The sequence below is a fragment of the Aedes aegypti genome, chromosome 2, assembly GCF_002204515.2.
Source record: "Aedes aegypti strain LVP_AGWG chromosome 2, AaegL5.0 Primary Assembly, whole genome shotgun sequence".
NCBI classification, from domain to species: domain Eukaryota; kingdom Metazoa; phylum Arthropoda; class Insecta; order Diptera; family Culicidae; genus Aedes; species Aedes aegypti.
In genome coordinates this window covers 108712606-108724547 of record NC_035108.1, presented here as the reverse complement: position 1 = coordinate 108724547, position 11942 = coordinate 108712606, and the positions used below count along the sequence as shown (strand labels likewise).

General features: G+C 35.4%; 1 protein-coding gene across 4 annotated transcripts in view; it reads right to left on the bottom strand.

Annotated features, from left to right (window-relative positions):
- Nucleotides 1-1579: 1579 nt before the first annotated feature.
- The window catches only part of LOC5565621 (zinc transporter 1), a 104186-nt gene continuing 93823 nt past the window's right edge, over nt 1580-11942 (bottom strand). For all 4 annotated transcript variants that reach the window (XM_021841906.1, XM_021841907.1, XM_021841908.1 and 1 more), the window contains 2 exons: nt 2673-2751; nt 1580-2597 (listed from right to left, as the gene is read on the bottom strand). In XM_021841906.1, coding sequence (XP_021697598.1) covers nt 2518-2597; nt 2673-2751 — 159 coding nt within the window. In that variant the 3' untranslated portion in view covers nt 1580-2517. The remainder of the gene's footprint in view (nt 2598-2672; nt 2752-11942) is intronic.

Sequence of the window (11942 nt, the reverse complement as noted above, 5' to 3'; positions counted from 1 at the left end):
TGACAATCGCCAGATCCTCGGTTTGATTCTGCTCTGCTGCAAGTTTTTAACCATTATATAGTAATTTTTACTATACAAATGGTGCCATGGTAAAATTGAATGCACAAAATATTCTAAATAAATAAATGCGAATTTAGTCTGCACAAATCAAGTGGCGTTGTGTATTTAATTTAACCCTCTGATATAGTATTTTCAACCGCAACGCTGTTCTCAGTGTATGGACAAAGTCAAATTTACTGCACTGCTCAGTGATTTTCGCCAGATTATAGTAAACTTAACAGATTTTTGTAGTCGGTTGATAATCGTTGATGCAGTTCTTAATTCTACCATAGATTCGGTAGATTATACAGTCATCTCTCCCTTACTCGATATTGAAGGGACCATCGAGTTAGCCATGAAAACCAAATTTTACTATGGTTCTCTAACTCGATATCGAGATACGGAATATCGAGTAAGGGAGAGTTAACTGTACAACAAAATTTGTTTGCGTGTAGTTTAGCATCACACTGAGCAGGTCATGCCTTCAGAGCAAGTCATAGAGCTTAGTGACATTTGAACACACGTAGACTAGCATACTCGTCATACGACTTTTTTTTCAAACCAAATGAAAATTACCCTGCTCATGTCTCCCCAGGTAACTTCTATTTCATTTTTTCATCAACGGAAAATACCAACAGAAAATGTAACTCGTTTTAGTAGTGCCTCCTTCTGATTTTGAGTGTCTTACTGAACAATTCGCGACTACGAAGCTGCTGATGTTTTCTTCGGTTTCTGCGAAAAAAAACACGGAGAGAGATATATTTTGCTTTTTTTCACGCACACGATGACAGTTCCTTAGGCGGCACCCACAAATTACGTAACGCTCTAGGGGGACGGGGAAATGTAGGCTCAAGCGTTACGACTCATACAAATTTTTCAAATTTTTCATACAAAAAGCATAACGGAGGGGGAGGGAGGAAGTCTAAAAATTTTAATTTTAGCGTTACGTAATACATGGACGCTGCCTTACGAGGGTTTCCGTTAATGCGAGTGCTTTGTGGAATCTCTTTTTGCTTCGTAGTCGCGAATTGAATCAAATGATTGATTCAACGTTCTAACCCATCACTATATCTGAATCAGTCCAAGTTGGTGTAAAAATTACTAATGAAATTGTTATTGCACTACGTTTCTCTAATAGAACCAAATAATGTTTTAAATTTTCTGAATTGGAATGCTCGTACTTTGAATGGTGAAGACGATAAGCTTTTTAATTTTCTAACAGCTGATAACATAGATATAGCAGTTATTACTGAAACTTATTTAAAACCTGGATCCCAACTCTTATGTTTATCGTAATGAGCTTTTTATTATTCGAAACATCTATTCCAAGGTATTCGCCAAGCAAGGAAAACCAGGACAAAACTAAAAATATGAAAAATAAATCAGAACATCTTAAAAGAATACCAAAATCAGGATCTGTCCTGCTAAATCAGGATAGTTTCACACAGGTATATACAATACATACTTCCCGTAAGAGGCCGTAAAATCGTTAAAAATCTCTTGGATGTGATATCTCATAGCAACACAGAACAAACCATTCTAAACGATTGCACGTCAACGTATTCTCTTAGAATTTTAGTATCAATTGTACTAGGACATAAAATACTTTGTTTATTTATCATATAAAAATCTTCTTTGTTATCTACCAACAAACTAGATCTATTTGTTTGTTCTCAAGAGTCGAAAATACAACATAAGAACCTAATCGAAAACTCACAAAAAGTCTCCCTTGTACGAACTCAACCTACTCACACTCGAGTCTATTGTTCAAATTTGTTGTTCCTATGTCAGACAAAAAATACTAATTAATCCTACCAGTAGCGTGTAAAGGTGATTCTCTCACTTCGCGGCATGATGCTTACACTGACAATAAAGATTCCGCAGGGGCGAATCGGAACCATTTACGTAACTATCCAGCAAACTACTGGAGGCCACCGGTAAGCTGAAATGCCGTCCTTTGGACAAATTACCGTCAACGCCGCCACCGGTTCCACTCATAGAACATTGTCCACTTTGTCCCCCTAATCTGTCCTGGCGTCCACTGCCGCCGGTTGTTCCGGACAGTGAACAGATCGAGGCCAGGGACGAGGTCAGCGACGATGTTCCTCCCAGCAGCATGTTGGCGGACTTGTTTGGCGCTCGATTCAACTTACTGATACCACTAAAATTAGCACTACTGACGACGGAATGGCCACCACTAAAAACAGGCCCGTCATCGGCATTAAGGTTACTACTAGAGCTTAGGTTAAATATTTTACGTCGACCATCACAGCCTGCAAGTGGGGAAAGTGGTTGTTTGCACAAAGAACTACTGCTCTTCACAAAGGACAACGACGACGATGACCCGGGACGTTGATGTTGATTATTCTGGTACGGTGGTCCAGAGTACGACGGGTTGGGACAACGGTAGGACACGGAAGGCGAAGCTGAACGAGGAAAAGTACGAGTTGAGTGCAGAAGATCTTCGGTCGTCGCCTGTCAGACTGTCAGCTTTGGCATGCCGTTTCCGTCCACGTCTACCGAGCCGGATGTCTGATTGGCTTGGTCCAATAAGGAACCTGCGAGGATGCGGAGAAGGGTGGTTATCAGATGGATCGTCCTTTTTATTAGATAGATATGGTTCAGTTGCTTACCTGATTCGACATCATCTCCAGTTCTCGGATTTCTTTGGCGACACAAATACGGCGAAGGTGCTGGTGAAGATGGTTGGTTCTGAAAAAAAATAATAAAAGCGATAGGAAAATTAGGAATTTTATTTGAATTAAAGTGAAAAAATGAATTACCTAGTGTAATGAATTGTTATTAGTCTGTTGAGAGATCGGATATTTCGCTGAATCTCTTCTTAACATTAAGTTATACCTTAAATAACAAATGTTAGAAACAATGTTTCTAACGACCAAATGTTAGAAACAATGTTTAAGAAGAGGTAATTATTTAAGAGCAATTTTTCAAGTAACATTAGTAGCTGAACAATAGTTTATTAGGCTGAAATATATGTTTCAGAATAATTTGTTCAACTCTTATTCTACTAAAATGTTTGTTGGATTGCCCATCAGCATTGTGTGAGAATCATTCATAGGGTTTAATGGTAATTTTGATCGAGATTTTAGGAAACTTTCACTAAATAACATAAGAATCTCTGAATTCTTTGAGAATTTTCAAGAAATCCGCTAAGAATTCTGTTAGAATACAAATCTAGTACAAAGGACTAGTAGTAGAATACTGTTCTAAATACAAATATTTGAGTTTTCGTAGAGTTTGCATATTTTTCCCGCAAAACCAAGATAAAAAGCTTTCAGATGATGTAAAAATAATGACACTAGCGTTATTATTCGATTTTATACGAATTTTTGTCCTTAGCTATGCGGCTATTGGTACATCGACCCTATGAAAAGTTTTTGCATGAATTTCTAAGTTCAATGATACTGTGGCAAACAAATTGATTTAGAAATCATTTTTTTCTTTAAATTAATTAACTCATTACGCGTGGTAAAGATAAATAAATTATGGATGAAATTATGAAAAAATCCACGTGCTCGGCTGGGATTTGAACCCAGGATTCTTGTATGCTAAACGAGCGCTTTACCAACTAAGCTACCGAGCCACTTGGTTATCCAAGTTTCGAATTCGAATCCCCACAGATCACGTGGACCCTTTTCATAACCCACATCCATCCATTTCATTTATACTACACACGCGCGCAGAGCGAGTGCGATTATCCAGCCGAGCACGTGAATTTTTTTTTCATCATTTCACCCATAATTTATCCATCTTTACCACGCGTAATGAGTTAATTAATTTAATAACCATGCGGATTGCATTACCGAAAAGCTCAATATATGTGTTAGTATAAATTTTTTCTTACTTGCAGACTTTGTGAACATTTTTTGCCGACTAGAATGAGCCTGCTGACAATAGTCACATTGACAAAAGAAGCGTTGTAAAGACATTTCCAGAAAGCTTTCAACAAGTCTGTCGGTGTGAATCGATATAGAGGATTGAGCAGTGAAATCCATCATTTCTAGTCCATTCAACAATGTTTCACAGAGAACGTTATAAAAAGATGGAAATTTAGGGGATTATGGGGCCAAATGAACAATGAAATATTTTTGAAGAGGAATTTTTGTTTTAAATTTTTTCAACGTGTTTTTATATTGAAATAAATTTTAAAATAGTCTAATAATCATGAATGTAGCTTGCAGAAATAAGTTGTATTAAAATTTTTAGAATATGTATGATCATTATTTATGCTCTATGCAAAATATTTTGAATAATTTACCTTCTTATATCACAAATTCCAATCATTTCCAAACGAAGTGCGATAGTTTGGGTAAACGATATTGATCTAAATGATCGATTGCCGTTAGCCTCATTGATAGGAGATAGTGGGAACATATAGTTTTTTAGGCTATTTTTGCCCCAATTCCCCTAAACACGATTTCTTTCGTAATGAATTCAACTTTTTTCCCAAATCAAATTTATTGTGTACTGAATTGTTTATTCTGTATCTTATACAATATTTAAATCATAAAACATAGGAGATCTTGGGGATCTTTTACACATAAACAAAAAAAAAAATAACCAAATAAAAAAAATCAAAAACGAATCTCTCAAGAAATCATCAGCCGTTTTTTTCGATTGCAACAAATTACTCAGGATCAGGTAAGTTATTCAATCATTACTGTAGCAATTTCGTGAGAGTCAAATTGCATTTTACAAGAAATTATTCGGGAAATAATTTTGTCTTTTTATGGATATTTGGTATTTAATATTCCAATTGCCATCAAACACTACAAAAAAGTTATCATAAAAGTGATAATGCAGTTGTTAATAATGCTCAATTCTAGATTTTTCCAAAATCGATCATTCATTTCATTAGTATAATTTATAGTAACTATGTTTGTTATGTTTCCTCTACATTTGCTGTTAACAGATTGCTTGTTGGTTGACATCAATGTTCCTCATGGTGAACCATACTTTGTATATATTGTAAACAGTAATTATGGTTACATCTGTTTGACTGAATTTCAAGCATGTTCAAGAGCCTTCTAAAATGCATAACATGAAGAAATTTAAATTAATTAACTCATTACGCGTGGTAAAGATGTACAAATTATGGGTGAAAATATGAAAAAAATCCACGAGCTCGACTGGGATTTAAACCCAGGACTCTTGTATGCTAGACGAGCGTTTTACGGGCTCGGTAGCTTAGTTGGTAAAGCGCTCGTCTAGCATACAAGAGTCCTGGGTTCAAATCCCAGCCGAGCACGTGGATTTTTTTTTCATAATTTCACCCATGATTAATTAAGTTATTTAATTTAATAACCATGCGGATTGGATTACCGAACAGCTCAATATAAGCGTCAATTTATTTTGAATTAAGCATTATTAACTACTACATCTTCAATCAAAATGTGACTTATTGAAATATATGGAAGACTTTGTTTGTTTATGATCACTTTTTCAGTAGTAGGGTGCAGGCAGAGCTACTTGGGCACTTCCACGCAATTTTATTCTCATAAAATTTCTTCAAAATGCAATTTTATTCTCATGAAATTTCGTCAGGTATGATTGTGTAACTAATTTAATTCTGAGTGATTTGTTTCAATCAGAAAAAAAACTGCAGATGGTTACTTAATGGATCAATTTTTGAGTGTTTTTATTTGTTTTTTTTTTATTTATTTATGTGTAAAAGATCCCCTTAATCTCCTTTGTTTTAGGATTTAAATACTGTATCAACTACTGAATAAACAATTTAGTACATAATAAATTTGATTCGGAGATATCTGTTCAATTAATTATGAAAGAAATCGTTTTTAGGGGAATTGGGGCAAACATAGCCAAAAAACTATATGCTCCCACTATCTCCTATCAATGAGGCTAACGGCAATCGATCATTTAGATCAATATCGTTTACCCAAACTATCGCACATCGTTTGGAAATGTTTGGAATTTGTGATATAAGAAGGTAAATTATTCAAAATATTTTGCATAGAGCATAAATAATGATCATACATATTCTAAAAATTTCAATACAACTTATTTCTGCGAGCTATATTTATGATTATTAGACTATTTTAAAATTTATTCCAATATAAAACATGTTGAAAAAATTTAAAACAAAAATTCCTCTGCAAAAATATTTCATTGTACATTTGGTCCCATAATCCCCTAAATTTCCATCTTTTTATAACGTTCTCTGTGAAACATTGTTGAATGGACTAGAAATGATGGATTTCATGGGAAATAATCTCCACAATAAAACAGTTTTACTCAAAACAACATGAAAATCTAAAATTTTCAAGGAATCGGGGCAAAACGGGCACCATAGCTTATCCCAGAGTGGCCCCACATTCATGAATCCATCACCAATAAAATTTCCTTTCGAATGAGCTATAAAACTTATTTTTTATCCATCTTTTGTGGAAGTTATCAATTTTTTCCACCTTTGGGTTCGGATTTCCCCAATGTGCAACGTATGTATGCATAGTTGAATTGCAGCTTGAGCAGCATGGTTACTTGAGTCTAGATAGACGGAGTCCAGTCTTCAGTTGTGTCTGAACTTTGAAATTTATACATCGATGTGAAACTGTAGATTGCAAAACTACAGAGTGGAATTGATCTTTTGATATTGATTGATTTATTTACTCAATATAATTTGATGCTACTAATTAATCTGTCTAGTTATTACACCAAGAATAGCTGCATATATTTGTCAAAAATGCCCTTAATACAACTCTCACACATATCGATGTTCTACATCTCGATATCTCTCCCTATGTCGATGATTGCTTCGGTCCCTTCGTTCTGCGTATATTTTCACTCTCCATATCTCGATATCCTCCTTATCTCAATAACTCTCTATCTCGATGTGATTTTCGTTCCCGATTATCCCTCCGTATGTCGATATGCCCGTTATCAAAGGTAACTACACTGGATTTCAGGGACTCAAAACAATTAGTGAAGACAAAATGACGTCTGTTTGTTTTTTATTTTCCTGGTAACGGAATGATTTTCAATCTAGTATTCTATTAAAAAATGTTCTATGTCTCGATCTCTCCCTATCTTGATGGTCCCTTCGATATCGAGATGTGGCGACTGTAACTTCTTTCATCTAAGAATTCAATCAAAAATTATTTCATAGTGTTTTTTTTTTTCAATGATTAAAAGCCTTCAATTATGAATAATCAATAAGAAATTTCAACATAATTTTCTCTGGATATTCTTCTAGGAATTTATCCAAAATACCTCAAGGAACCCCACAAACCCTTTCAAAGGGCCTCGTGAGCAAATAGATCTCTCGGTAATTCTTCAAGGATTGCGTCTTCAAAAAAAAAACCTTTAAGGATTAGAGGAATTCCCGAAGCATGTTTGAGATAATCTTTGAAAGACTCGATGGACAAAAACTTATATACCACTACAGCATTTTCGAAAAAAAAATCTCAGAAAAATCCTGTTATATAATTGTTTAGGTGCCGTCGTGCGGGGTAACATTGAACCATAAGAATAATGCTATAAAAATTCGACACTTTGTGCGACTTTCGTTTCGTTGCCATGGTTAGCAGTCATTACGTGTCCTAGAGAAGCTATCGTGGTCAGAGGAATTCAATTGACATTTCTTTTCCGACATTCGTTTTATCGCTCATGCTGTGAATGTTTAACTGTTTTTTTGGGATCAATATGACCCCAGAGAACTTTAAAGGACTGTAACTTTTTTGTTTCTGTATCGCACATGATTTTTTCTCAAATTATAAAATTATAAATTATAAAATTACGGTGATCAGAAAATATTGTTTTCTGTGATAGCTCCATCATGCGGTGGGATTCCTAACTAATCAATGTACAACACAGTGGTTCTATCCCTGTTGCAAATCTTAACCGAAGAAAATGTAGTTTTATGTAAAACTGTTTCTGATATATACTGCCCATACTCGCAATACAGTCCCATTAGGAAAATCAACATGTCGAGAAAAACGCAACTGAACATTATTGCTAAAGATTTCGCAACGCCGCTGCAGGCAGCAGAAAATTTTAGTGGCACTACTCAACACATCATCACAAGAGTTTAAGAAAATGATCAACTACTGAAATATTGTTAATGCGATTGTTTTTTGTGTACAAATTAAAGATACTTGCAGGTGGGACTCGTTATCCGAGTACTTTTCTCATCACATTCAAATATACTCGCATACCAGTCCCATTACTTGGGGCTCGCTTACTTTGTTATCGCGCACCTTGACACATTAGTTGCAAAGTTTTCTATACATTCCAAAGCACTTTTCCTTCTCCTATTAGTGCTTTCATCTTTTAATTGCAATATTATACAATGAAATACTACTTATAAAATATAAAACAATACGGTGGTGATAGTGACAGCCCTGAGGACATTCCTGGGTTCGATGGAAGCGTTGCGGCCGGCCAACAGTTAAAGTACTTTGGATTCAACTACAGCACGTTTGTGTTGGATCTGAAACACATGTACCTACTCAGGCGGGTAAGTTGTGGTTAGTTTCGGCAAAGCTGTTGGACATTTCTTCAATATCCATAATGCTGCCTTCTTATTGGACCTTCTTATTTCTCAGCATTTTAACATACCAGTGGAGATGTGCCTTTTCCCATGTTGGCCCAAAAGCCTCCCTCTCCATGTTGTTGGAAGCTAAATCTACCGAAGATTTAATTTAAAATTGGCCAGAAGTCGAATGTTATAACAGTTATAGGTTTGACTTGAAGGGAAGCTGTTTACATTATTTTTAATTTAGAGTCTTATAAGGATTAGACATGTTTCTACCACTTATCTCACCAGAAGCATTGTGAAAAAAAAATCAAGTTATGTCAAGCAGAACATATTTTTTTTATAAAATAAAAATGGTTTAAAACATTGTAATGTGTAGTATTTCTTTTGCTTATGGGATGAAAACTACGATGCAAGATTAATAAATCATAACAGGAATAGGTTTGCTTGAATTTCGTTGTAATCTTCTGGTGGGACTCTTATGCGAGTACTTTCAATATGGGACGCACATGATTTGGTATTTTTTTCACATTTTGTCCATACAAAGATACAACTTTAAGTGTGGTACCATGAAGTATACTAATAATAAACATGATTCATGACGAAAACTCAAAAGTGATGAAAATTCAAATGGGACTGTTTTGCGAGTATGGGCAGTATAGGCGTCCAAAGTTTCCAAATATTACGTTATTTTTTTCTTTTTTCAATATAACCCCTCCCTGCTTAGACCGCCCTCCTTCTTTTGTTTTTTTTTTTTTTCATTTTCAAGTAAAACTGAATTAGATATTCTTTTCAAAGCAGCTGATAAATCGAAAACCGATTGAAATTCAATGAAGTTATTACGATTTGAATTTGGGGTCAATTTTACCCCCCACACAGACAGAGGGTTGAGCGAAGCACTGCTGAATATCAGCGAAAACGTGTCGACTACCGTGATTGCTTACAACACTGCATAAGGGTGACTTTGAGCCACTAATTTACAGCAAACTAATGGCAGAATTATGGAAACACTGTGGCAAACGTTATGAATAATCACTAGACTAGACCATAAATTAGTTTTATGACGTTCATATTACCTATGAGATGCATAAAAAAGCGGCCAAAGTCACCCCTAGGCACAATGTCACCTAACAAGGTAGTACTCCCTGCTCAATTCTGTGGAAATAAATTTAACAATCCCTGGTAAAGTTTTTGAGATATTTTATAATAGGGTTCTCTATGGATTCTTATAATACAATAAAAGTTCAAAAGAAACATAATAATGTATTTTATAAGAAAAACCTTGAGGATTTTATAGAGGATTCCTTAAAGAAATATCTGAGGGTTTCGGTATGATTTTTGTTTTATGAGCAATTCGTAGACTGTTTCTTCGAAAAACTTTCCGAGGAATTTCTAGAAAAATAATCTCTGAAGAAACTTTTGAAGGAATGCTTAAAGGAACTTAGGAACATCTCAGAAAAATATCTTGAAGTACTCGTTTATTACCTGGAACTCCAGGTTCTCTTAAAATGTTTTGGGGTATTGTTTCAATAATTTCTACCAAGCATTGCTCAGGATAGCATGTTTAATTATGCGTTTTCTCCATAGTGTCCATATCTAGTGTTTTTTTTTAGAAATTACTACTACTTCATACGATTCAAATTCAATTTTTTACAGCAAGTTCAGAGAGATTTGTAAGGAAATTCTGGCAGATGATTTAACCCAGGTATCTGTGAAACAATCAAATCAACTGAAGAATCTTTGTAGAAATTCCAAAAATAATTCCTAAAATATCCCTTGATGTTTTAAACCCCTCTGAAAAGTTATGAAGAAATAAGTAGAGGAGTTCTAAAGCGACATTCCAAAGAGGTGTCTGAATCGCTGGACAAATTCACAAAAAATCGGAAGACATTCTTGAGCCAAACAGTAGAAAGTTTTGTTGAACATCCCAAAATATTTTATGGGTAACTTTTTACAGCAATGTCAATATCAATTCTGAAAGGACATGCGGAAAGTTAATTTTGATATGTGGTCCGTAACCTTTCCTTAGTCGACGGTTTTTCGACTATAATTCTCGGGTCAGGTACAAAGATTATAAGTTGAGCTGCCCCCGAACAGGCAACATCGCGACGCGTTCAAGTTTTAATAAAGTTATGTTTAATGTAATTAATTCCGACTCTGATTTTTTCTGACCGCGATCAGAAAGGAAACCCACTAATCTGCTAGATAAAAACCGCATTTTCTCGATTAAACAGATGGGTTTTGGTACCAAAAATTGTTTGGAACTGGGGTGGCGTGTTATACCCTGCTGTTTTGAAAATCGTTGAATACGTTTTCATTTCTTTTAAAATCAATTTCTTGGACATGATAACCTTAATCCAAAGATGGTTTTAATTAATTTCGAGCTTATTTTTTGCAATTTAAAGAGATGCCTGTAAAGAGATCGCAGTAGGCAGCGCGCGCGAACGGATGTGTTGAAAATTGATCTGTCACGTTTTCATAGACTCCACAAATTATTAGATTAGGCTGGTGCAGTTTTCAACAAAAGTGTCTATAGCGGAAATACATAAGTCGGTTTACTCTGCACGCGCTCTGTTGGGCAGTGCTTCGTTAAAGCCCACGAAGAAGGTGAAAATGCATCGAAGTCAGGCAGCGGATCGGGCTGAAGGCTTGATCGTTTGGTCACTCGCTGAAGGTGACCAAACGATCATTTTTTCAGTTTGAGATGCTGTCTGGTTCTCTAGATTCGTGCTCTTGACAAACTTTGGCTTCGTTTCATCTTTACCAGAAAATTCGTTTTTTTTTCGTCGTAGCCGAAGTTTTTTTCCGTTTTAAGCTATGCTGTTCAGCTCAAGAAGAGTAAAAATTTCTGCGGAAGAAATGGTCAAGAAATTTTCTACAGTGAGCTCCATTTGAAATGAAATTTCTTTTCTACTGAGTACTGCGATCAAAGAAAAATGCTTGTGTTGACCATTTCTTGCAAAAAAATTTCCACGCATCGAGATAGGCGATTACTCTTCTGTTGAAGTGCATACTTCCCATAGTTTTCCCATAGTTTTCACATAGAAATGGCCACCAACATTTTTTTCAACCTCAAGGGAAATATTACACATATCACGCGAAGAAATACCTAAGATTTATCAAAAAATGGGCTTTTTCGAAAACTGTTTAGCTAGCTGGCGTACGAGGGGTTAATCAGTTTGAGAAAACCGAAACCCTTTGGTTTTAGCATATACTAGCGATCAGTGACATAAAATTGGAATTCTAACGATGTGTGCCGATGGCGGCCTGGGTTTCAGCGAGAATTGTTCGTCTGTATGACACATAAAGATGAATTACAATACTAAGAATCACTGATTGTCATGAAATTTGTTGAAACAAAGCAAAAATTAGCACAACATCATATTTTTAG